At 48.0% G+C, this 27,281-nt stretch overlaps 2 protein-coding genes across 4 annotated transcripts in view; both read left to right on the top strand.

The window, feature by feature from the left end:
* Positions 1 to 2,602, top strand: part of EXD3 (exonuclease 3'-5' domain containing 3) — a 179,421-nt gene extending 176,819 nt beyond the window's left edge. For 2 of the 3 annotated variants that reach the window (XR_013225939.1, XM_077306278.1), the window contains one exon: positions 1,082 to 2,602. The gene's annotated coding sequence lies outside the window, so the exon portion shown is untranslated. The remainder of the gene's footprint in view (positions 1 to 1,081) is intronic. The other variant, XR_013225940.1, reaches the window with a different exon arrangement.
* Positions 2,603 to 17,362: 14,760 nt separating this feature from the next.
* On the top strand, positions 17,363 to 20,966 carry NRARP (NOTCH regulated ankyrin repeat protein). Its single transcript, XM_077305361.1, has one exon. The coding sequence runs from the start codon at positions 17,363 to 17,365 to the stop codon at positions 17,711 to 17,713; it is 351 nt and encodes a 116-aa protein (XP_077161476.1). The 3' UTR covers positions 17,714 to 20,966.
* The last annotated feature ends 6,315 nt before the right edge of the window (positions 20,967 to 27,281 follow it).

Here is a 27,281-nt window from a genome sequence, read left to right as displayed (position 1 = left end):
AGCTGTTCTGCTACAGACCAACCCCCTTTGAAATGATCCACTATTTCCAGGGGGAACAATCTGGAAGTATTTCAAGTTTAACCAGATTATTCTTCCTGACTTGGCATCCTGCCTGATGTTCTGGAAAACTCTCCTGTGCAAAGTTTTCCTTAATCTGAGTAAATATATCAAAGAACACAAGAGACATTTACATGTGACTCTATTATACATCTGGTCATTGGCCCATGGAGACCATAATAGCTCATTCTTATTAACAGTGTAAGGTAAAGGTATCCCCTTTGCAAGCACCGGGTCATGTCTGACCCTTGGGGTGATGCCCTCTAGCATTTTCATGGTAGGCTCAATACGGGGTGGTTTGCCAGTGCCTTCCCCAGTCATTACTGTTTACCCCCCCAGCAAGCTGGGTACTCATTTTACTGACCTTGGAAAGATGGAAGGCTGAGTCAACATTGAGCTGGCTGCTGGGATTGAACTCCCAGCCTCATGGGCAGAGCTTCAGACTGCATGTCTGCTGCCTTACCACTCTGCGTCACAAGAAGCTCTATTAACAGTGTAGTTTGCAGGTAAAGGTTCTTCCCCAGTCCTGTTTCCTGGGATCTTTTAACTATATATTGTGTCCAGGACCCCCTAGTTATGTAGTATGTGCTGTCCGACATCATCCCATAAGAAGTTACCTTACTGAATCAGATCACTGCACCTTTTAACTCAGTATTGCCTGCTTTGACTGGCAGAAGCTCTTTGAATTCTTAGCCTTCCCTTCCCCAGATGTACTCATTGAGGTCTAACTCGGAGATAGCAGGAATGCAACCAGGGGCCATCTGCACCCTGGGCAGGCACCTGTCCTGGGAATACTTGGAACCAAAGCTACTTAACTTTAGCAGAGATTTCCTGGTTGAGTTTGTGATAATTCATGGCCAGCACAACTCCTTTAGAAGCCACACAACTGAAAATCTGAGTGTTGACTTTCTTTCCTAAATGTGCCTGAACGTGCAACGTGACTCAAACTTGTTCACCTCAGTACACATTCTCTCTCTCTCTCTCTCTCTCTCTCTCTCTCTCTCTCTCTCTCTCTCTCGTGCAGAATTGCTCCCACTGTTTCTCCGGAGATTTGGAACAAAGGCAAGAAATGTTTCCCTTGCCTCCCAGCCAGCAATTCCTCGCTGTCCAGCTAGTCCCTTCTTGTGGGCTCTGGTGCAGTGCATGTCTTGTTCACTGATCCTTCCCTGTGTGAGATTTCTTACAAGGGGTTTAATATGACCTTCCAACAGCAACAGAGCAGTTCGTGCTACCATCCTTTCCTTCTCCAAACCACCGGCTCTCTCTGTTTGAGATGGAGAAAACATTTCATTAGGATGTTGGATTTTCTTGCAAGGCAAAATTGTAACTCTGCCAGTTTCTTTGCAGGGGCCAAGAGTTTCACAGGTACCGAGGATTACAAAACATAAAAGGAGAAATGCATTTTAGTCCTGCATCACATCTTCTGATTGTTTTCTTGAAAACAACAATGGGAAACATAACAGATCTACATACAGGTATGAAGAGACAGGTGAGAACCCCTAGCCCCAATTCAGGGCTCTCCCAGTGCATCTGGTTATTTGGCAGCTGGCCCAGAACAGTAAAAAAAGTACTTTTTCACATGACACAAGGTGTGGCAATGGCTAGTAGCTTAACTAGCTACTTAAAGATTTGGTTTTAGACAAGGATGACATACCTTCCCAAAAGATGGCCTGTTAGTGGATCGTTAGTCCTGCTGTCTAAATCTTTCACATTCAGTGGTAATATAACTCTGGATACCTGATGTTGAGGGTAACAGCGGGAAAAGGCCATTGTGGGCTTTCCCAACCCATGAGATTTCCGAGGGATTGGGCTAGCCACTGTTGGAAACAGAAGATCCAAACACATAGAAGACCCATAAGGTAAAGGTAAAGGTATCCCCTGTGCAAGCACCGAGTCATGTCTGACCCTTGGGGTACGCCCTCTAGCGTTTTCATGGCAGACTCAATACGGGGTGGTTTGCCAGTGCCTTCCCCAGTCATTACCCTTTACCCCCCAGCAAGCTGGGTACTCATTTTACCGACCTCGGAAGGATGGAAGGCTGAGTCAACCTTGAGCCGGCTGCTGGGATTGAACTCCCAGCCGCATGGGCAAAGCTTTCAGACGGCTGCCTTACCACTCTGCACCACAAGAGGCTCTTCGTGCCACAAGAAGACCCATATTAAGTCCAAAATGGCCTTTCTTGCTATGCTTGCCAGCAAACTGAAGTCCTGCAAGGGGTTTTGGCTTTATCAGACTCAGCAAGCCTCATTTTAACCACCCTTCCTTAACTATGCCACCCCCATAACAAAAGCCCATTGAAGACCGTGTTTATATTGTTGCCCTGCCTTTAAAGATCATCCCTTTAAGACTCTGCCTCTACTCTCTGGTTTATCACAAACCTGCCAAACATACTTATCTGATTGATGTGCTAATTTTGCCTCCAAGAAAAAGATGAGCAGTCCATCCCAACAGGACTGCTGACTAACCCCCATCCACACATTCATACTTTGTTGGGTTGCAGCTGTTGGATTCTGGCTAGATACAATAAATAGCCATTTCACTCAAATTTCAGAGACTGATGTGAGCTTTCTAAGGCCACACGGAAGCCGCCTCGAACTGCTGAAACAAGCAGCTGACTATCCTGGAGTAAGCCGGAGGGGAAGAAAGCAGGGAAGAGTTGGCCAGGTCTCTTGGCAAGGGAACTTGGTAATTCCGGAAGGAAGTTCTGTTCACCTTCCTTATCCCCTTCCCACAAGGCAGCAAGCCAAACCTTTGGAAAGCAGATCCTGCTTTCGTCTCCCTGGCTTTAAAAGGACATAGGACAATCCCAATGGAGGCATGCCCTCCTAACTTTTTGTCCAATTAAGAATCGATGCACACAGATTTAAATGAGAAAATTATGCAGGACTGAGAAAAGTAGAGTCAGAGCTGGATGCCAACCAAGCCACCTAATCACCTAAACCACCCTTCTGTGAGACAACATCTGCTTTACACATGCAATCCAGAATGTCCCTGTGCAGAGAAAACAGGTAAACTGTGGGAAATATACAAGTACACATGAAGCCTGTCTCATACTGAGTCAGACCACTGATCTATAAAAGTCAGGACTGTTTTATTCTGACTGGCAGTAGCTCTTCAGGCTGTCAAGCAGAGGTCTTTCGCATCACTTGCTGCCCAGTCCTTTAGCTCAGGGGTAGTCAACCTGTGGTCCTCCAGATGTTCATGGACTACAATTCCCAGCAGCAGGGGCTCATGGGAATTGTAGTCCATGAACATCTGGAGGACCACTGGTTGACTACCCCTGCTTTAGCTGGTGCCCAAAGCTTGAGCCTGGGACCTTTGGTGCACAAAGCAGGTGCTCTATCACTGAGCCACAGCTTCACTCTCAAAAAAACATGGGGATCAAAAACCACTTAACAGCACTGGCACTAGCATGTCCATCATGAGAAGCTGAGAGCAGTGAGGAAGCATGGAACAGCTGCTTCTTTTCCTTCTCTGTTGTAATCCTCCGAACCCACCAGTTCTGGTGATAAAACTCCCAGGGCAGGGACTCATATTTTATTTAAGGCACCATGTACACTCCTGGCACTATTGAAAGACCTTAAGACACCACTTAGGCATTGTGGGAGGGAGTCCCAGAAACAAGAAGCAGAAAGAAGAAAGAATGGACAGACCCAATTTTATGGAGATGACTTATTCAGGCTTGCTAGGAGGCAAGGCCACTTGTTCGAGGCCCTTTAAGGAGTATGGTTTAATGAGGGCTAGGAACCTCACTGTCCCAAATGAAATCTAAACACTTGACTCACAGTATCTAGACAAGAGGAGCGCTTGTGGGATACTGACCCCATCAGAGTATGTCTAAAGAAGCCTATAGTCCCGAAGCTGTTGCAGCTCCATCAATAAACAAGAAATCAAAGGACATTAAGATTCAGTCTTGGGCTGCTTCAAGGAAACTACAAATAGCAATGAAATAGTAATGTTGTAAACTGGGAGAAAATGTTGTAATGTTGTAAACTGGGAGGGGAAAAAACAGATATAAACAACTATAGGCATACCTACTGGGAAAAGTAGAAAGTTGTGCTTGAAGAATACTCTTGCAACAATACTGATCCGGAGGCAAGTTTCCCTGTGCCCTGAAGGTTCTTCCAGTACACACAATTTCCCTATGCATAAATACCGTCAATTGCAGGTATCTTAGTATGCTTATTACAGTAATAGACAATAATCCTTACCATTCATACATAAATTTGAATGCATTTACCATATATTATCTAGGTCAGGGGTAGTCAACCTGTGGTCCTCCAGATGTTCATGGACTACAATTCCCATGAGCCCCTGCCAGCGAATGCTGGCAGGGGCTCATGGGAATTGTAGTCCATAAACATCTGGAGGACCACAGGTTGACTACCCCTGATCTAGGTAGCCTCTGTAGAGCTAGGCTGCACTGCCGGTTGTGAGTGGAAAAGTAATACTGCAGGTGTGGGTGTGTGAAATTGTTCATCTCCCACCCACCCCTTTGCTTGTTTTCTATTTGGAGGGATTTTGTAAAAAAACACAAGATAGCATTGCAAGATGTGAATCTCTGTGATCTTCTACCTACAGTCTGCAAGTAGGGCCATCCATTCTGCCCCCTCAAAATTGTGGCCCCTTGCATGGCATTTACCACTCCTCACCTTTGAGTACTGCACTGGTAAGAAAAAAATGTTTAAATGTGTAGTTGCCTGACAAAGGAGCCACAATTCCACAAGGTTGGATACACACTTTTCTTGGATGCTTTAGGATGCTTTGGGCTGATCCTGCATTGAGCAGGGGGTTGGACTAGATGGCCTGTGTGGCCCCTTCCAACTCTATGATTCTAGGATTCTAATTGATCCAGTGAACCAACCACTGCATCCCTCCAGCAGCTACACACATTGCATTTATCCAAACCTGCATTCACTTTGCTTCAGCAAATGACCTATTATGACATTTTTATCTAAATGAAAATGGCGAAGGCTTGGAAAGATTTGAATACCAATCCTGAGACCACCGTGAAGCTTGCGGAGGGAATGAGGTCTGGTCCCCGACTCTTCCTGTCCAATCACAACACAGGACTACCTGTGCAACAGGTAAAGAGCAACTGGCTTGCAATGACTCTGGCTTGTTCCACAGTAAAGCGAAGAACGCAGCCCAAAATTCTACACACAGACACCCCTCCCCCAAAGAGTGGGAGCAACAACAGTAATTTCATTTCATATTTCATATCTGAAGTCCACCTCCTTGAAGGGGCTTATGGAAATCACATCAGGTTAAGACACCAGTATTGAGGGAGGGGTAGACAACATAGGCCTATTACATAGGAAAGACCCACCCTCCATTAAAAAAATGTTTTAAAAACAGGCCCAGGAGGAATGTTAGATTGACGTCTCCCTTAGCCCTGTGTCTTTCTCGCCTGTGTTTATTGCAAACGTGTTTATTGGAAGTCCCCCTCCCCTCCCCTCCCCTCCTGCTGGTTCTGCAGCCCGGCGTTTGATAAATGATTCTATATTTCAGATGGTCAATTGGAGAAGTAAGTCTTCCCTCGCCGCCGCCGCTGCCACCCCCACCCCGCGCTGTTTTGCCATTTGTTTACTGGTCTCTCGCCCCCCAAACCGTTGCTGAATCGCCACCCAGCACCTGATTTTCTTTTTGCAACCACAAAATTGTCTTTTGCAACGAGAAATATTACGAAAAGTGCCATTATGCAATAATTTAAGAAGTCGGCTGCTTCCTCAAGATCCTACCCCCCCCCCCCCGCGGTCCCTGCAAGACCCGCCCCCTAAGCAGCCCCGCCCTCTCCGCTCCCTCCTTACTCTCAGCGCTGGGAAGAAAAGCCCGAGACTTTCCCACGCTCCCCGACACATGTTAATGAAACCGCCGCCGGCCACGCCTCCTGCGGCTCCTGGCCACGCCCCTGGCTTCCCTTAAGGAGGCCTCTGCCGACCGGCGATGAATGAAAGCAGTGAAGGAATGAATGGGGACGGGAAGGGCTAAAGTTATATACCTATACATAGAAACGGGATTTTAAAAGAACTGCAGCTGGCAGTTCCTCCCAGAAGCGAATAAAGGCATCTCACGGATAAACATAAACCAATAACGTTGCCCAAATTAATATAATTACCCTAGATAAACACGCGAAACAATCACATGTCATCGCGGGCCGCAGCGATGCGCGGGGCGGGGGCCGGGGCCGGGGCCGGGGCCGGGGCCGGGGGGAGGGAGAGGACACAGAGACACTAATGCACCAATATAAAATAAAAGGTTTAGCTCAAATTATTCTTATTATTATGTTACCACCACCCCCCCCCCCCCGTACACGGCAGATTGAGAAGAAATGTAGCTAGCTCAGAATTAGGAACATGTATTAATATTAATAATGGAAAGAATGTAATCATGTAAATAAGTTAAACTGGAAACTATACCAGTGAGGGAAACAGAAACGTGTTTTTTTTTTTGGGGGGGGGGAGTTTGAGAAATCCCAATGAAGGAGGCAGCAGTAAAGCAGCCTAGCTCTCACAGGATGCAGAAATTCCCATATATATAATGTATTACATCAGTAGGGTGCTTTCCTTCCAGGAACTCAGGACAGCGTTCCTGAGATCAACCCATTTTGTCTTCACAACAGCCCTGTGAAGTAGATTAGGCTGAGGGATGAAGACTGGCTCCAGAGATCACTCCATGAAATTTCTATCTGAGCAGGGATTCAGACTGGCAGAAAGTAAAGAATGATCTGCACATTGTATTTCTAAACACATTTTGGTAGGAAATGTGCTGCTGGTCTAGGCCAATATTTAGTCCTATCTATCAGGATTGCTCTTGTGTTCTTGTTACAATTTATTTACCAATGGTTATTACCTATTAATAATACCAGAAGGAACCTCCATGTGCCAAGACCTTTAAGTACAGAATAGGCTGGCCCATACAACCATTGATGACCTCATGTCCTGCTTGTGGGATTCCTAGAGACATCTGATTGGCTGATTGGGATGTCCTAGAGACATCTGATTGTACGCAACAGGATCCTGGACTCCATAGACCTATCCAGCAATCTTGGTTTTTCTAGGAGGAAGCAATCCTAATTCAAACCAATCCTGATTCAAACCAAGTATTGATGATCAACCTGAGGACTTGCACAGCAGGTTCATGGCCTGGCCCTGAGCAACTACAAATTGTCATTCCCTCATCAGTATCCCCTCACACACAAATACACTTTGCTGGGACAATCAGATTACAGGGGTAGTCAAACTGCGGCCCTCCAGGTGTCCATGAACATCTGGGGGGCCGCAGTTTGACTACCCCGGATTAGAAGGATCTTGAGGAATGCAATATCTCAGCAGGGCCAAGCCCCTGGCATTGCTTCCTTGCAGAACTCAGCACCAGGATTAAAAGAGGGATTTGTAGGAAGGGAGGCGGGGCTAGGAGAAGAGCCATGCCAGTTAGCTCATGCAGGGGACCACCAAGTGACTTTACTCTGGTTTAAGGTGTTAAGCCACTTGATGTAAGGAGGATTCTTTTGTCGACTTGTTCTCTCCTCCACTGCTAAAACATAAGAGCAGAGACGTATCTGTACTGCAGTTAATAGACTGTGAAGTGCCAAGTTCATAGATGCCAGCATATTATCTTTATCTACCATGTTTTATCTCACCTTTGAACCTGAGGGCAGATGCTAGAGCTCCCCACACATTTGTCAAGAGAGACTAACTGGCCCAAGGTCACCCACTAACTTGAGGAGGGATTTGAACTTGCTGGCCCTGGTCTAGTGCTTCTCTGACCATTAACCTGCTGCCATTTATCATTATATAATACTAATAATAACAAAGAGTGTGTGTGTGTAGGGGGGGGGGAGGACTTTAAGAACTGTGGAGGAACAGAATCTGTTCATCTTGCCTTCCTTCTCCTGACTCTGCGTTTCCTTCTGCAAACCTTGTCTCCTTGCAATTGTTCAAGACCCCCCTTCTTCTTCACAGAAGCTGGGAAGAGACACCCTGGGTGGGACTACTGGTTTTACAAGGGAGGAGTAGATGGAGGATGCCTTTGGGGACTTTTCAGAAGAGACGGATTGTCACCAGCCTGTCTGCAAACTGCGGCATTCTCTTTCCCAGCCCAGGTTGTCTCACCACAGAAACCTGGAGGGGGTGGGGGGAGCCCCATATAAGCTCTAGAGCTGAGCTAGGATGAAATCGGTAGCATTAAAGAGCCTTTTGGGTGTATGAAGCTCTCTTTATTCCAGGTCAGACCACAGGCCCGAGGTAGCTCAGTATTGCCTCTTCTGACTAGCAGCAACTCTCCAAAGACAGAGAACAAATCCATTTCTTTTCACTGCACGTGAGGAAGTGAGCTGTGACTCACAAAAGTTGGTGATGGACTAAATGTTGTTAATCATTAAAGTGAAATTGAAAAAGTCCAGTGACAGATTCAAGGCTAACAGCACTTATTTCGGCATGAGCTTTCATGAGCCAGGTCTCGCTCTTTTTTATTTATTTGCTTGATCAATTGATTGATTATATTTCTATACCGTCCTCCTGTAAGGCTCAGGGTGGTTTACATAAAACATAGGGTATACATTGTAACCATAATAACAATAAACATAACATAATAGTAACAATAAGAACCAGTATTAACAATAACATAACAATTAACAATACAATAGAACTTTTTGAACAGAACTGGTAGGGGGGGTCAGTTGGGTTCAGGATGTAGAGGATGTCTGTGATGTCTGGGGGGCCAGCTGAATGGTGTTAGATCTGTCAGCCTCAGTCGAATGCCAGGAGCTCCCTTTTACTGACCCTTCGGAATTGTGGGAGTTCAGGAAAGGACCTGATCTCTTTGGGGAGCTTGTTCCACCAGGTGGGGGCCAGAACCGAGAAGGCCATGGTCCCTGTATCCCAGCATCAGCGAGCAGTGAGCTAAGAGCTCATGGTCGACTGTGTCAAATGCTGCTGAAAGATCTAATCATACACGCAGCACTGACCCGCCTCGATCTAGCTGGCGGTGGAGGTCATCCGTTAGAGCGACTAGCGTTATTTCTACTCCATTGCCAGGCTAGAAACCCGAATGGAATGGGTCAAGGGCTGACATTTCTTCCAGGAATGTTGATATTTAGTCTGCAGCAGCCCTTTCAATCAGCTTCCCCAGAAACGCTAGGTAGTTGTCAGGCTGTCAGATGGTTTTTTTCAGCAATGGGCACACCACTGCCTCTTTTAGCCCCTCCTGGAATTCTCCTGATGATAGGTGCAACTAGACTTTTGTCCTTTGAGACAGCAGGGATGGAACCCAAGATATTTTGCATGGGAAAATATGCTCTTTGTCTGAGCTGTGGTTCTTCCCTGGTTCATAACAGATTTCCCAACCAGCTTAAATTTGACCTGATTGTCAGAATAGCTTTATCAGTGCTGTGGTGAGCCCAAGGTCACCCAGCTGGCTGCATGTGGGGGAGTGCAGAATCAAACCCGGCTCACCAGATTAGAAGTCCGCACTCCTAACCACTACACCAAGCTGGCTGTCTGCCTCTCTAGGCAAAGCCAGGCTAGGGATGTCCTTACATTGTGTTATATCAGTCAGAGACGCAGTGTAGTGATGAATTATTAAAAAGCTGGATTGTTAACAAATTAGGATATGGGAGATCAAGGTTCAAATCCTCATCCAAACATGAAGCTCACAGGGCTGACATGGTCTGTTTGGTTTACTTCTCAGTCTGAAACTACCTAGCAAGGTTGTTAGGAGGATAAATTGGGGAGGGAAATGATGTACATTGTTCTGAGACCCTTGGGGAAAGGATGGGGTAGATTTAAGGGTTGTGGGGGCTTGCCATGTTCTCAGTTTCTTAGGCCACATGGATTTATGGCAGGGGTAAAAGTATAAACTGATATGGCATTTAGGCAAGAAAATGGCTCAGGCGGGATCTTCTGCGTCAAGCCTCTTCCCCACACAGAGAGAGAACCAATAGGAAATATAGGTTAGTTTCAACTCAGGAATAGCATTAAAACCAATACTGCCTCCCACCATCCTGGCCAAATGTCAGCTCTGTTGGGTGCCTGCACCAGTGAGTCTGTTGCAAAACAGCACATGAAGCTTCCAGCCCATCACTCACTGGACATGCCTTGCCCAGGTCTCTTCTTTTATAGCTCCTGTTGGTCACACTTCTCAACACCTTTTTTCTGTTTGATCGAAACTTGGAGCAAATGGAAGTAAGTGTGTGTGTGGGGAGGGTACTGGCTGCACAGTTTGTTATGGACACAGCCATTTGGAGGAACAGAAGGCAAATTCTGCTGAGAACTTCAATCTTCAAAGGGTAGACTCTGAGTTCTTTTTCACCACTTGTTCTTTTAAAAACCAACATGGGAGGAAAGGAGGGGAGTGGAGCAGACTGGGTTTCGTGGAGGTGTGGAACAGCATTCAAGCCATGAGAACCTGCAAAGAACATCAGGAGAGCCAGCTTGGTGTGGTGGTTAAGAGAAGTGGCCTCTATTATGGAGAACCAAGTTTGATTTTCCACTCTTCCACATGCAGGCAGCTGGGTGACTTTGGGCTAGTCACAGTTCTCCGAGGGCTCTCTCAGCCCTACCTCCCTCACAGGGTGTCTGTTCTGGGGAGTGAGAGGGAAGGCGATTGTACGTCACTTTGAGACTCCTGATAGAGCTGTTCTGTATGAGCAGTGATATCAGGGCTCTCTCAGCACCATCTACCTCACTGGGTGTCTGTTGTGGGGAGACGAAAGGGAAGGCAATTGTAAGCCACTTTGAGATTCCTCTGGGTAGTGAAAAGCAGGATATAAAAACCAATTCTTCTTACTCCCTGCCATAAGATGGCCCCTAAACTTAAGGGTCAATGTGATCTGGATATCTCTTAATTGAAACTTAAACTAAATGGAACCTCCATGCTCAGATGCTGTGAATATATTGCAAGGTACACTTTAAAACTTTAATATGCAGCTTGTGAGATTTCCAGACAGACATGGCTGGTTGCTGCAGACAAGAAAAGAGTGGTTTGTCCCAACAAAACAACAACAACAATAAAATCATACATTCCCATGTTATCCGCAATCACTGACATCTTATTACGTGTTTGAGCTGTAAGTTTTAGTGCTCAGTTCTTGCTTTTTTGTAAGCAATACCACAACACATAATTTGAATGTCTGTTAACATTCTGTGACATCAGTCCAGAGCAGCCAGTGATCACAGAGGGGTAGGATTTGGAGAGACAATTTTCATATCAACAAGACAAGCTTTAATAGTTGAATAGGTTTTAATGCTAGATTCAGGTGGATAGTCAGGTGCTAGTCTGAAGCCACAGAACAAAATTTGAGTCCATTGGCAACTTTAAGATCAACAAAGTTTTATTTGAGGTTTAAGCTTTTGTGTGCATGCACGCTTCTTCAGATATGTGCACATACACTAAAGCTTATGCCTTGAATAAAACCTTGCTGGTCTTAAAGGTGCCACTGGACTCAAGACTTTGTTCTAGGTTTTAATGATTCATTCAATAATAACTTCAATGAAGATGATCTAATTTAGATGCTGATGAGGTCTATTTCAGAGTGGCTGAGCCACTTCCCCTAAAATACCTCAGTAATTCTCTCGACAACGTTGTCAGGTGGATCGATGTTATCCTACATACTGAGGGATAGCTGGGAGAAAGTGACTTGCCAAATTCACCTGACTGAGTCTGTAGCGGAGGTGAGATTGGAACTGGGATTCACCACTGTGATATCACCTCTGGTAGTCCCAACCGGCTTCTGTGAGTGCAAGAACAGACAAGATTTAGAGTGACACAACTCCTCATCAGCCATTTCTACCACTGGGGTGTTCCCTGTGGTTAAAACAGCTGCCCATTTCAAATTTTTCTCTCACCCTGCCAATCTACTCCTTCTTCCCAGCTGTTATTACTGACTTTCAGGTTTTTTCCCCCTTCTCCCAGAATTGTTTTGGGTCAGCACATCTTTTGCTGGTTTGTATTTTGCCCCCCCCTCCCTTTGTGAAGCGATTCCTTAGAAGACATTGCAACAGCATCATTTCTAGAGAAAACACATCCTTGGCTCACACAGCTAGGGAAGGATGCGGCATCCAAGGGACTGCCTTGACCACTGCCTTTGCCTACGCTGAGTCACTTGCCAAGGAGAAGCCAAGCTCGCTCTCCTTCCTTGCACAAAAGCAATAACACTTGTTTTCAGACCAGGGAGGTACAGGCAAAGTCCTTTGGGGTTCACCAGCAAGCTGTGGACAGCGTTCCTGGCCCAGAACTCAAGCAGTCAACCATTTCACAGTCCGTTGTTTTTTTTTTTGGGGGGGGGGGTGGAGAGGCGGTGACTCTGGTTCAAGCTTGGATAACCACTGAGCATGACTGAGCATTTTTTGTGCTCAAGCTGCTCCATATGCATTATTTGTTGTCTTCCTTATGACAGCCCTGTACGATCAGCCAGTATTATTATCTCTATATTATGGATGTAGGGACTGAAGCTGAGAGGGAGCCTTCCAGGGGCAGTCTTAGTGATTCTGGGGTCCTGGACAAAACCGGATGATCACTCAGGCAGTGGGGAGAGAGGAGGTAATCAGCTGGGAGTGAGCACCTACCCTAGTTGATTGCTTTCTCCCACCCCCATGCTGAGACAGTCGGAGACAGCGCAGGGGCTCAGTTGGAGAAGGGACATTCCTGCAGCTCAATGTCCTCTTCTCCCTCTACCACCAGAGTCACAGGAAGTGTGGGGGGACCACCTGAAGGGTGGTGGCTAGGGACCTGTCTGCAGGGCACAGGGAGTTCCAGTTGGGACCTACCCAGGAATGAAGCCCAGGCCAGATGCCCCCAGAAGCTTCCCTAAGGCCACTTCATGTGTGTGTGGCAGAGGTAACCCTCTCAGTCACTTTGCTGCACCACCATACTAACCTCACCCAGACACATCCTGGAACCAAGTGAAATGTTACACTCCTCCTTCTCCCCATCAGAAAACTTCTCCAAGCTCCACCCGCTGTTCATCCTGACTGCTCCTGCATTCAGTGATAGATTTAGGAATCCTGCTTCTCTCCAGTACTGCCGCAGTATTTCTGGCTCGGGGCCTGACACATATTCCTTGCCACAAGGCCTACACAGCAGCCCCTCCCCCAACTAATCAGTTATCAAAAAAACCCAACATTGATTATTGATCTCCTTTGAAGCTGGTGAGACATTTTATTCCCCAGCCATCCTCCAGTTCTGGGATGGAACCCCCAAATGGGCTGTCTGCTTCTCTTGGAGGTGGTTTGTGAAGGCTGGGGGGGGGGGGGGGCGGGCGGCACAAGATGGTTGGGGGGAAGAGACCAGATGGCAGATTTGGGTTTGTGTCTGCAGCACGTGTGAAATGCCCATTGGATGCAGCCCTAGCACAATTATACATTCAAAAAGACTAAACATCAAAAAGAAATGTTCCATGTTAACAAATTCATTTATTTAAAATGTGATGTCCCTGCTTTGTTTCCTTAAATGAAAAGTGGCTGATGAGAGCGAGATCTCCCACTATTACAACTGATCTCCAGGCAACAGAGATCAGTTCACCTGGAGAAAACAGCTCCTCATGCCCTCCTTCCCTCAATCTCCACATTTCCAAACCCAAAGTGGCAACTCTAGTTTCCTGTGTTTTATTGCTGGGGAAGGATCCCTGACTGTCCAGAGAATGCAAAGCCCTGACCTGCAGTCCTGGGGGCTGTCTGGGAGGCTGCAGCAATAGCAGGGCTGTAGAAGCCCCCCACCCTCCCCATGCCCCTATGGCCTTGCAGAGCAGCACAGGAGGGTTGCCAGCAGTAGTGAAGCTATAGAAATAGCCAGGGAGGGGGGACCGGGGGAGCACAGGCAGACTCACTTGCCAAGAGCAGCCTGGGTGCCTTAGTGCCCCTCCCTCGGACACAGCCATCGCAGACCAAGGGGGGCAAGAGCCATGGGGGGAGCTTGGAGCTAAGCAAGAGATGGTGACCTACCAGCTGGAGAGAGCTTAGGGACCCCGGCCTTCCAGTGGGGCCTGGGTATCTCTTGGAATTGCAGCTCATATCCAGACTATAGCGATCTGTCTCCCTGGAGAAAAGAGATGGTTTGGACGGTGGACTTTTGGGGCATTTTCCCCCACTGAGGTCTCTGTCTTCCCCAAGCTCCACCTCCAATTCTCCAGGAGTTTCCTAACCTGGAGCTGGCAACTCTGCTCCCCCACTGGTGGCTGGGGGGGGCAGGGGGGCGGGTATGGCAACCCTATTTGGAAGCCTCAGATTGGGTAGTGCTAATGAATAGTTGCTTTTTATACCCCACTTTTCTCTATCCGAAGGAGTCAAGGCAGTTTACAATCGCCTTCCTGTCCTCTCCCCATAAACATCTCCTTGTAAGTCAGGCAGGGCTGAGAGAGTTCTGAGTGGACTGTGACTGGCCGAAGGTCACCCAGCAGGCTTCAAACTGGAGAGCCGGTTCAGAGTACGGACTTCTAATCTGGCAAGCCAGGTTTGATTTCCCGCTCCTCCACATGCAGCCAGCTGGGTGACCTTGGGTTTGCCACAGCACTGATAAAGCTGTTCTGACCCAGCAGTGATATTAGGGCTCTCTCAGCCTCACCCACCCCACAGGGTATCTGTTGTGGGGAGAGGAAAGGGAAGGTGATTGTAAGCCACTTTGAGGCTCCTTCGGGTAGAGAAAAGCAGCTTATAAGAACCAACTCTTCTTCTTCTTCTTCTGGAGGAGAATCACATCCGATTCTCCAGATCAGAATATGCGCTCTGAACCACTACACCACACTGGCTCACTGATGAGGGGGGAAAGCACAGTGGGAGGCCCATTGGCCCAGAAATTGGGAATGGGCCAGGCCGCACCCCCTAATCGGAGGGTATTAACAGAGCTTGGGGTGGCCCCACCTCCAGACAGGCCTTTACTAGGCACACCTGCAAGAGAACCTGGGAGGGCAGGCCCAGTCAGACCTAAGCAGTTTGAGGCTGGGCTGAGGAGAGCCAAATGTTTTATAAACCCCCTCAAGTGCAGAGAGGCATATGAGGGGTGCCAGAAAAAGGAGGAAACTGGACGGTGCACCCACCTGGGACTCTGACACTCAGCACTTTGGTCTTGAAAAGCACAGCAGGCCCTAATGCAACCTGCGTGGGAACCAGCTGCCCTGGTTGATCTGATGGGGAGCCTGGCCCTTCTGCCCAGGAAGCGTCACCTTAGAGCTGCCAGCTCTGGGCTGGGAAATACCTGGAGATGTTGGGGGGGGGAGCCTAAGGGGGGGGAAGCAGGCTTTAGGAAGGGGAGGGACTTCAATGGGCGATTAATGCATAGACTCCAACTAGTCTCCTTTTCCTGGAGATCAGATGTCATCCCAGGAATTCTCCAGCCACCACCTGGAGGCTGGCAACCCCATCTCACCTCTCTTTTCTAATGCCAGTCACTTAGTGGTGGAAGAAAAGTAGTCCGCTCATGCTCAGGAGCACTCTTTGTTGCTTTGGCACCCCTAAACCGTGTCAGTTTCCACTGGCTGAAATGCAGAGTAGGGAAATTACTGCAGAGGGGACGAAGTGTAGTAACGTAGCCTGTTGAATTGTTGCCTGTCACCCAGCTCTTTTCAAGGTTCAGGAAGCCTTCCTTGTTTTTTGTTCACTACTGTTTAGGAGCTAATAGTTAAAGATGCACAATATTGATATGACTGGAGGGTCCCAGTTTGAAGTTCCTGCAAAAAGAAGCCCTGAGGGGTGTGAGGGTTCACCCCAAAAGTCTAATTGCAAGTGCGTGTCTGGGGCGACCGGTGATGGAGCTGAGAACAATCCTGTTGGTGCCCCAGCAAAAATCACAGTTCTGTCCACCAGCGCCCCCTTTCTGTCGTCCGCAGGAAAGCTCCCGCACCAAATATTTTGTCTTTCTAGGTTGGCTGGGGTGGGGGTGGGGGAAATAGCCTCTTTTAAAACTTAAGTTTCACTAAAGAGGTCAGATCTGGAGAGCATTTTTCAGCCCTCACAAGCGTCAAAAGCCACAGTGGCGCGCAGGAGAAGGATGCCGATCTAAAGTGCATAGGCATGAGGTTTCGTATCCAGATGATTTGAATCCAGTTGACTTAACTGAAAGGAACTGAACTTCCAAAACGGATCCACTGTGCCAAGATTAAAGCCTTCATTGCGTTCACATTCACTGGTCTTCGATTTCCTGCCAGCCTGATTAACAAATGTATCCGAGAAGACAGTTGAATTTTGTTTAATATGAGCAGCACAAATCTAAATGAATAAAATTAATCCTAATTGCCTCAAGCGGTTAAAACCATAAATATTTAAATCTGTATAAAACCCCGCTATACCCGTGTAGAAACTGGACATGTGATTATCCAAATATATGCCCTGGAGGTCGTATACATTTGTAGGCTATTTTGGGAATACTTCTTTAAAATCTGTTCGTTTTGCGTCCGAGTAAACCGATTCATGGGAAGTTGTTAAGATTTCGGAGCACTAAGAAAGCAATGACTCTGTGCGTTCCCAAGACAAATCAACACAATCTGAAATGCAGCTCAAACGTGCTCGCGGATCGGGACCGCCTCCTAAGCCTTTGTCGCCCCCCCCCTTCTCTCCCAATCACATTCATTTTCTTCCACAAGTAAAACCTTTCATTTACTCAGAAGTAAGCCCCATAGAGTGCAAAAGGTAGTTACTGCCCAGGATTGCAAGGCGAAGGAAAAAGCAACCTCGGCTCAATCGTGGGGCCTTTTCTTGGAGGGGGGTGATATTTATTTAAATAAAGGAAGCCAGGAGGGGAAAAATCTGCATTCCAACACACAAACTCTGTGCAATGGGAGGGAGGGGGACGGGAGGCCAATCTCCCCCCGCCCCCTGCGACTGTCTCAACGTTCCATCGCGCTCTCAGCTACTTTCCTCCGTTGCGCGGCAGCCAATCAGCGCCTTCCCCCCTCCGCGCGCCTCCTTTAGAGCGGCGGGGAAGCGTCACGGCCCGGCCATTGTTATGCAAATCTAGAGGGCCGTCTAAAAGGCGCCCCCGTGGGCATTCCCTGCTCAGTCGGACGAAGCCGCGGCTTTGCAGCGGTGGAGAGACGCGCCGGGACCTCGAGGGGCGCCGAGCCCCCAAGGACGGGCTGCGCGGCAAGTGCTCGCCCGCCTCCCGCCACCTCGCCCAGACGCGCGCCCCTCGCGGGGGTCCCGTCTCGGATGCGGCAGGGCGGCCGCGGAGCGCCGCGCCGTCGGGGTCTTCTCTCGCCCGGCGCTTCCCTCCCGCCGCGATCGGCTCGTGAGCCCGCAGCCTCCTGCCGGCGCCGCCGAAGCGCGGGCGCCCTGGCCGCCGGATCTTCCATGCGGGTGCCCGCCCCGGGCCGGCCATGAGCCAGACGGAGCTGTCCACCTGCGCGGCGCCCGCCCCGCCGAGCCAGCGCGTCTTCCAGGAGGCGGTGCGCAAGGGGAACACCAAGGAGCTGCAGTCCCTGCTGCAGAACATGACCAACTGCGAGTTCAACGTCAACTCCTTCGGGCCCGAGGGCCAGACGGCGCTGCACCAGTCGGTCATCGACGGCAACCTGGAACTGGTCAAGCTGCTCGTCAAGTTCGGCGCCGACATCCGGCTGGCCAACCGCGACGGCTGGAGCGCCCTCCACATCGCCGCCTTCGGAGGCCACCAGGACATCGTCCTCTATCTGATTACCAAGGCCAAATATTCGTCGGGCAGCCGGTGATGTACGGCCGCCGGGGGAGGGCTAGGGCGGAGGGCTCTGCGGAACTCCCCGAGACGAGGCCGGCCAGCCCACCAGGCTGCTCCCCCAAAGCCGACGCGCTGCTGAGGCCGCCGAAGAACCTGGAAGGGCTTCCGTGGGCGCCCGGGTGCCATTCGGCGCTCCCCGCCGCCACCTCGGACCGGGGTCCCTGGACATTGCTTTGGACAGAACGTGCGCCGTGACTCTGGGCTTCGTCACCCCCCTCCCAGCCTCCCTTTCTGGGGGGAGTTTATCTGTCGTCTCCGTGCAAGAAGGCAGGGATCCAAGGCGAAGACCGAAGGCGCGGGGGGAGCGGGCGGGACTTGGAGGGGCTCCTGCAGGATCCAGTCCGGCCTGTCCAGTGACACTAAAGGCGCAGGTTTTGCCGGCATCAGCCAACGGGACTCGGAGGGCGCGGGGAAAAGAAGGGGAGGGGCTGCCCCCTGGCACAATCCCACTCCCCACCCTTCCAGGAGTCTTGAGCTGCAAGCTGGACGCCCCTTCCCCCTATTTCCCCCCCCCCCAGCCTTGCTGCCTTAAATGTTGTAGAGGAGTTGATTTTCAAGGAAATTTCAAAGCTGCTTGGAATCTTTTAATTATTAATGTTTTGCAAAAAGAGATGTGGGGACTTGGAGAGATTTATTGGGGAGCGTTTACTTGCTTTTGGGGGAGGGGAAGGTTTTCCTGTCTCATGAGATTTTGGTCTACTGTAAAAAAAAAAAAAAGTCCTCCCTTTTTTATTTTTATTTTCCCCCCCATCTACCTCGGTTGTTCCACAGTATTTGCTTTGTTTTGGTCAAGGAACTGGTCAGGTGCTTTAAGAGGGTTCCTGCACACACACACACACACAAATTTTGACACACACCCTCCCCATGTCCTGCCTCCCTAATCTCTGTGTTGACTACGTGACACACCTTCTTTTGAACAAGATGACAATTGTTTGACTTCTCCCCCCAGGGGCAGGGTGGGACGCCTTCCAACAGTCTTTCAGTGTCTTATCAGTCCTTATCAGATTTTTGTATGGTGTCTGGACTGGAAATCTCCAGATTTCTTCCTTTTGGGAGGAGTGTTCCCCCCCCCCCAAACACACATGCACATTGTATTTAATTGCTGTCTTGTCAGATCACCTTAAGATTTCAAGAAAAGTCATTTGATTTTTTGGAGGGTTTTTTAGTCGCTAATGTTGCCAAGGCCCTTTCTAAAGTGAAAAGTGGGGGGGGAGGGGGGGAGGCTTGGGAAATCTTTTGAAAGAACACAAATGCCTCCTGCTGTCCAGAAGGAGAACTTCAAGAGAGGAAAGGAAGAAAACAAAAAAACTACTGAAAGAGCCAGAATTTAACTTTCTAATGCACAATCCAACTTCCAGTCCATTCTGCAGAGTCAAAGGGGAAGAAGAAAAAGGGGACAGACTTGCCTAATTCCAATGCTGCTTTGAACCTGGTGTGGCACACACACACACACACAGACAACCCCATGAACGCAGAGGCATGTTGGCCGCTTCTTGCAGTGGTTCTCCCACTGGAATTTGTTTCTGCAGTTGTCTCCTCCTTCCATCTTTTTTTGTATGCACTAAAGATATATTTTTTTACCACTGCCATATCTCCCACATTCCCCTCTGCCACTTGCCCCACCTTGAATAGCCATTAAACCTTTGAAAAGAGGGTGGCCCTCTGTGTTTGGGTTGTGCGTTTTTTAACTATTTATCTTGTATGTGTGTGCATGGATGTGGAAATATATATTTGTGAACTTGGTGTTTTTGTTTGAAAGAATTTTTGAATGGTTTGGAAATACAGTTGGGGGATCTGCATTATGCATTTTAAAAACTAAAGTAACTCCCCTGATAAAAATATTCCCCGTTGCACTGATCTTTTTTCCTGCTGTTCGCTTGCAACACCCCTCTGTCATATCTGAGATTCTGCTTGTCTTTCGATTGTTTCCTTGTTTTGTTTAATACTGTTTTGTTCTGTTTAATGCAAGGCTTTGTGTGTGTTTTTGCAAGACTTCTTTTGTGGACTTGGGAGGGGGTCTTGCCGACTTGTGGAGAGTGCGCCTGTTTTTTAGCATCTTAGGCGGAGGAGATATAATCTTTTTTTCTGGTTTCTTATGATAGTTGCACATAATTTCTTCTTCTTACTATCAAATGGATTTGCCACAAATGTCATAACATTTATGACATGATATTTTTTAAAAAGTAGTTCTTAGAAATCCAAGACCTGAGGATAGGTCCTTTGCAAAAGATCTTGGTTCAAAACCCAGTTTTCTAAATGAAACTCTCCTAGGAGTGTTTTGTAAAGATGTTAACACATATTTATATTTTTGTAAAGAAATAAATATGAAGACTGTGAATCCTTTGGGGTGAAATGAAATATGGATTGTTTTTGTTTTTCCTTGACAAAGGAGTTTCCCCCTCTCTTCCTGGCTGTTTGGAGAATTTTGGGGGGCCCACAATGACACTTGGGGGGATGTAAAGTTGGGAAAGGGAGAGTTCTTGCTCTGAAATGGGGCGATTCTGAATTGGTAGGGTTTTGTTTGTTTTTAGTTTATTTTGCCTTAATTGGTTCCCTCACTTAACCAAGCTGCTGCCCGAATTAATATGATCTTAAGCATATTTACTTGTATGTAAAGGCCGCTGAATTCAGTGGCACTATTCACTAGTAAGTGCACTTAGGATTGCAGCCTTAGTCCAGGGTTTACATTTTTCTATGCAACCCCACAAGACCTCCTTAGGTGGCTGGATGTTCATTGGTCCTGTTCTCCGCCTTCCCACCTCAGCCCCCAATCTTGAGACCCTGGGGTGCTGCTGTGACCATCCATGCCAAAATGGAGGGCCTCATTGAATGACATAGAAGGTGTCTTCCCCCCTCCCCCATTGCATGACAGGTCTGTGTTTAGCAGTTTCTTTAAAAAAATATTTTTCTCCAAGAATATATTTGATATTGTTGAAATAAGCAGACATTGGAAGCTGGTTTATGGATTGCTCCAGAGGAGTGTCTCTCTAGGTGTTTTCCCCTCATCCCTCCTTCTAGATGGCAAATACCTTTTTTAATTATGTTAATTAATTTGTTAAGAATGTTAGGCTTATATTGAAGCTGTATGTGGGTCACTGTATGATCACTTTTTAACTGGATAAAGTCTGTACAGATGGCGTTTTTCCTGAGTATATGATAGCATTGCGTAGCCCCAAAGTGAGAAATTTATAAATAAATTTTTTCATTGATCTTTTTATATTAAAAAACTTGCCTTGTGTTTCTTCCTTTTCCTTTTTTTGTTTTCCAGAGTCTGCAATTGTGCAACCGCTTCAGTGTGAATAAAGCATGGCTAGTACACTGAGCCTTACGCCGAAAAGACCTGAATGGGATTGCACCACAAATCCCATAAATGGACTTGGGCTTCCTTCCTTACATGTCTAATTGGAAGACTGCCCCAGGGTGTTTTTGTGGCTTACTCCCAAGTAGGTGCATCTAGGATTGCAGGATCTCAATTTTGCAAGTGGTTTGATGTGTGAGTGGGGTGCTGCTCAAGGAAGGAAACATTTCGTTTTGATTCTTATCTAGGAAGCCCAACGAAGGGATGCAATCCCTGTTTGCTGTAGATCGGCAATCCCCTTCAGTATCAGAAATCAGAAGCTGCACTCCAGAGATGGTTCAAAAGAGGGGGGAAATATAATTCCATATGATGTGGAAATAACATGGTGAAGCTTATTGCTACAAGTGCTGGTGAAGCCAATTAGTTAACACTTTTAAAAAGCAATTTGACATCTGTCTCCTTGTAGGTCTAGTCCATAATATTTGAATGGGACCTCTGCGAACCAGCCAAGCCGTCTCTTTAAGTGGGTAGCTGTGTTGGTCTGAAGCAAAGTTTTATTCAGGGTATATGAGCTCTACATGGTTGGTCTTTAAGGGGCCATTGGACTACATTGGTTCTGTCTTTAACAGGGATCTTGATAAGTTCTTATGTTTCCATGTATATATCCACAGAGGATTTGAGTGAAGTAATTTACACTACCGTGTAACGCTGACCTTGAGGCACAGTTGCCCAGAGGGAACCCTTCAAATGAAGGGGTGGGGAGGAGAGTTAATATTCTCCAAAATATCCTGTCATTAACTGTTTTGCACATGTCTTGCAAACATTTTTTTAGTTGATCACATCGTGGGTCTTCCTTTTTTTCCTGCTGCCTTCAACTTTTCCTAGTGTTACTCTTTTCCACAGACTCTTGTCTCCTTGTGATGTGACCAAGGTACGTTAGCTTCAGCTTAGTCATTTTAGCTTCAGCCTAGTCCCCAACGGAATTCTACCACGTATAGAGGAGCCACTTGTAAGCAAATAGGGAAGGATGCCATAGAGATGAGGCAGTGCTAGTGGAGCAGAGTGGCTGTTTTCATCCACTCTGTGCCTATGCTCTAATAGTGGCTTTAAATTGGCATCTGGAAGTTGGGGCTCTCACTGTCTTAGATGTGCACAAACAAGATACTTTGCCGCTTCCTCTTGTCTACAGGACTTGCTTAGCATCTTGTTCCTTCTACACTCAACATGCTTTCTGAAGGCTGGGTTCAAAACTGTTGGCCCAGCCCAGATGGATCCATCTTGTCCTGATTACTATGTCTCCCTCAAAGGGGCCATGGCAGAGCATCTCCTTGGCATGCAGAAGGTCCCAGGTTCAATCCCTGACATCACTGATTAAAAGGATCAGGTAGCAGGTGAAAGACCTTGTCCAGAGCCCCTGTTCTGAGTAGACTATACAGACTTCGATGCATCAGTGGTCTGATGTGTGAACTCTTGAAGGGTGACCTGAACCACCCCGCTTGCTGGCTTACAATGTCTGGCTTCCACCATGGCCAGCCTTTGCAGAGAGCCAAAACAGGCTCAGGGAAAAACTGCCATCAAAAAGTCCTGTTGACCTCTTGACCTCTCTAAACAGGATGAAGCCAACCTAGGTTTGAACCTGAACTATAGCTCTAATAACTCTGGTCGTAAAAAGTAGCCACCGCAATGAGCACACACCACAAGCATAATGCAATGAAACTCAAATCAACTCTTGATCCTTGAAGCAGGGCAACTAGTTCCAAATGGTTTGCTGGCTAACGAACTGTAAGTTTCTATCTGCCGCATGTCAAAGTCGAAGAGGAATCGAGCCTTGCTGCACCCTGCTAGTGGCACCTGAGTCGCCGATGCTGGGTGAACTAGGACAGAATATTCCTGAACAGTCCAACTGATTGGTGGATTGCCATCCATCTTTGATCTTCATCTGCCAATGTCTGCAGTCCAGCTGTCTTTCAGCCAAGAAGCTTTGTGCCTAAAGTGAAGGAACCTCATGCAATCCCTGCTTTTTTTTGGGGGGGGGATGGGGAGGAGTAGAAAGAGGTACCAGGGGGATAGAAGCCATGGGGATTGGGAGGCCAGAGACAAAAAGGAACTGGAGGTCTCCGGGAAGGGGCCTCTGAAAATCGGTCAGGTGAAGGCAGCTTGAGGAAAAAGAGATGAACCGATAATCTTTAACAATCCACTTTGGGAAGTCAATCCAGTTCTGTTCCCAAAGACCTCCTTGTAATCATACGGGGGATCTGGATTACTCCTTCCCTCATAGGTTCCCTGGCTCTCCTACCACGACTTCCCTCCTCTCCTGAAGTTCTCTAATTACAACAGGGGCCAAATGGGCTTGCCCAAGGCCTTGGCACCTGGAACCCCACAATGGCAGGAGCTCTGGAGGAATGATATTTCTCTGGCAACTGGGCTCTTGCAACGTTGAGCGCAATGAAGAAAGTGAGCAAAACCACACCATTGCCAGGTAGTGGGGATGAAACGGACTGACTTCAGTGGTGGGAATCCCCAGGGGATGGTATTGGCATGCTCATCATGTGAGGCATCCAAAGTCTGTATGATAGCCTTTCTCGCTTTTTTTTTACTGTTGAGAACCCCCTGAAACATTCTTCAGGTTTCGAGAAAACCCAGAAATGGCACAGTTGTGTAGAACAGGGGTAGTCAAACTGTGGCCCTCCAGATGTCCATGGACTACAATTCCCATGAGCCCCTGCCAGCATTTTCTGGTAGTCCATGGACATCTGGAGTCCATGGACATCTGGAGGGCTGCAGTTTGACTACCCCTGGTGTAGAATATGGTTGGGAAGCAGAGCTGCGTACACGCCCACCTGGGACCCCTCTCCCTCCTTGCCCATCATGGGCCTTATAGGGTGATATCACCTGATAAACGTTTAACAAGTTTTAAAAATATATATGTAACAAGTTAATTAGCTCCCGCCATCTGGGAAAAACAGGACCGTCAAGAAACCCCAGGGCTTCATGAAAGCCTGCTGGGCGAGACCGGGCTTAGTTTGTAATCCAATAGGCAGAAGGAGCCTATCATTAAAGCCACCCTCACCCCTGAACTTCAGGGCCATGGCTCCAATCAGATGGTGGCAAAAGAGTGCTGGCAAGACGATCTGTGTTGCCCGAATCCTTAAATGTTCTCTCTGTTCAACGTGCAGAGGAGCCAAAGGCTTCGCTCCGAGTGAGCAGCTCACGTTTAGCAAGGTTGCTGGCTTGTGGAATAGCTATCTGGCTACCATTCCCACTGGCAACACGCCAATGTGAACTGTCTGCTTTGGGCAGTGGAACAAAGAGCATCTCGCTCAATCCAGGAAGCGGAGCAGTCACCGAACGGAATCCAGTTTGTAATCCAGCTGGCAAAGTCTGGCCACTGGTCTTGGGAACACACACTGCCAGTCAGAACCTCTGCGAAGGAGAGAATGTGTCTCTGCAGAAATGGGCATGCTAAATAATGTGCCCGGGGAGCCTTATTTCTCTGTTAAATTGGAATAGGTATAGTATTTATAGTATAGAGCCTCTTGTGGCGCAGAGTGGTAAGGCAGCCATCTGAAAGCTTTGCCCATAAGGCTGGGAGTTCAATCCCAGCAGCCGGCTCAAGGTTGACTCAGCCTTCCATCCTTCCGAGGTTGGTAAAATGAGTACCCAGCTTGCTGGGGGGTAAACGGTCATGACTGGGGAAGGCACTGGCAAACCACCCCGTATTGAGTCTGCCATGAAAACGCTAGAGGGCGTCACCCCAAGGGTCAGACATGACTCGGTGCTTGCACAGGGGATACCTTTACCTTTTTATAGTATTTGGAAAGTTCGTTGGCAGGCCAAGGGGCTCAGAAGCTGTACATGTAATTTTCTTGCTTTGTGGGCATTTACAAATGCTTTGCCCGCTCAAGCTATCGATTGACTGGCATTGGATTCTGGAATATATTCCTAGGGACAATGTGGTCCAGTGCAGGGGTAGTCAACCTGTGGTCCTCCAGATGTCCATGGACTACAATTCCCATGAGCCCCTGCCAGCGTTTGCTGGCAGGGGCTCATGGGAATTGTAGTCCATGGACATCTGGAGGACCACAGGTTGACTACCCCTAGTGTATGGTGTTCAACTTCCAATATAATTGGGAGGTCTGGCATTCGAATCCCTGTTCATCCCTGAATCATTCACCGTCATTACGGCTAACCGACCTTGCAGGTGTGTTATGCGTGGAGCTAAATGGGGGGAAGCCATCTGTGTGACTCTGAGGTCTCATCATAGATACAAGAATCTTAGTTTGCACTGAGAATGGACGCAAGGAAGCATTTTTTTCAGACTATTGAACATGGAATTTGCTGCCATGTGTCCACCCTCCACTCAGTGGGCTGCAAACACCAAGAGTGTTGGGCAGTTACATTGAAGATGGGTTATCTGAATGAGAGCCACTGTGGTGTAGTGCAGTGTTCCCCAACCCCCGGGCTGTAGACCAGTACCGGGCCGTAGACCCCTTGGTATCGGGTCGTGACAGGGGGGAAGGAGGCGTGGGCGCATCAGCGGGCATGCCTCCCTCCCCCTCCCGCAGTGCTGCCAGTGCCTCTCTCCCCCCCAGCCCCCAGGCCTTCCTCTCCCCCCCCCCCTCGGTCCCCAACCCAAAAAAGATTGGGGACCACTGGTGCAGTGGTTGAGTGGTGGACTCTAATCTGGAGAAGTGTGTTTGATTCCCCAACACCCCCATAACATGCAGCCAGCTGGGTGAACTTTGGCCAATCACATTTCCCTTAGAGCTGTTCACAAAGACCAGTTCTCTTAGAGCTTCTCAGTTCTCTTAGAGCTCAGCTCTCTTAGAGCTCTCTCACAGGGTGCCTGTTGTGGGAAGAGAAAAAGTAAGGTGTTTGTAAGCTGTCTTGGGACTCTTTCAGGTCGTGAAAAGAGGGGTATTAAAAACAGCTTTTCTTTTCTAAATGGAAACCTGTTGTTCAGAGGCATTGAGGATTCTGGATCATGCTGCTGATCATTGCTGCAAGCGGAATGACCTGAGCCAACAAGGCCATTCTTGCTGTCTAGTCTCTTTGCTAGCATTACATAAAATGAGATTATGCATGTGCGCTGTAACATTTAGAGTACAGACTTCTCTGGACCTTAAGATACAAATTCAGAATCCCCCCCCCATCTTGGGATCCTAGGGGATGAGAGCCTCCCTTCCACTCTTCCTAACCTACCAATTTCATATCGCTAAGGAAGTTTCTAACCTTGTTTTATGCCAGAAGTAACCAAACCCCAAACAGACTGAGGTTGTAGTTCTCTCCTTTAAAAATGTTTGGGTTATTTTTGTCACCAAAATCTTGGCTTTCTGTTGTCCACCCGGCCAGTTTTGCGTTTTTCTGCCTCCCAGGCTGTGTTTCATTGTCCGCTGGCTGCTGCGTCAGCTAATGTCCCGAAACCCACAGAAGAATTTGGAACTTCTCAAGTGTTTCCTTCAATTGTCTCAGGGTTTTGTTTGCACAACTGACTCCAAAACAGATGGATCAGTCACCTTTCAGGCCTGGGGAGGGGGAGATGGTAAAGCAAGAGGTAGGAACAGTTTAGTTTCATGTTGGTTGTGCCTTCATTCGTCAAGAGCTTGAATTAAAAAAAAAAGAATGGGGGGGGGACTCTCAAGGAAGGTGGGGGGAATTTGAATTTCTGGGAACTTTTCATGCTCTAATGGAGAGGCAGTGACCTCCTTTTTTAACATTCAGGGCATTTATGAAACACGATTGTGAAACTGGTAATAGATCTTTAAAACACCAATCAAGTACTGTTCAGATTCAAAATCATGTTGTTTTGGGATATATCAATAGAGAGAAAAACAGCACAGGTCAAGAATGGCCAGCTGATGGTTTGCAAGCCAAATCCAGCCCTTGGCTTCTTTTCCTGAAACCTTTACCAAGTTTGAATCGTGGTATAGCAACAGTTTTGCCTGTGGGTTCACTTGGAAAGGAAAACCAAGCTGAGAGACAGCAGCAGAAAAATCTCTCTTTTGGCAGGAGATGGGTGGGAAGCCTTGGGTGGTCTTTGTGATTCAGATCCTCCAATCGGGAGGGTCAGTTGTCCAGGTTGGTGCCTCTGCAGAAGCAGTAACCTCTCCCCCTCCTGCCTGCCAGCTTCCTGCTTATCGTCTCCATCTGGCTTTCAATTCCCGACTCCCTGAGAGAGTCAAGCGAGGAGCTCTGTTGGTCTGAAGCAGCACAACAAACATCGAGTCCAAAAGCACCTTTAAGA

Source organism: Paroedura picta, chromosome 12 (assembly GCF_049243985.1).
Source record: "Paroedura picta isolate Pp20150507F chromosome 12, Ppicta_v3.0, whole genome shotgun sequence".
In the NCBI taxonomy this organism is placed as follows: Eukaryota; Metazoa; Chordata; class Lepidosauria; order Squamata; family Gekkonidae; genus Paroedura; species Paroedura picta.
The sequence above is the reverse complement of the archived record's forward strand: the minus strand, read 5'-3'. Positions and strand labels throughout refer to the sequence as shown.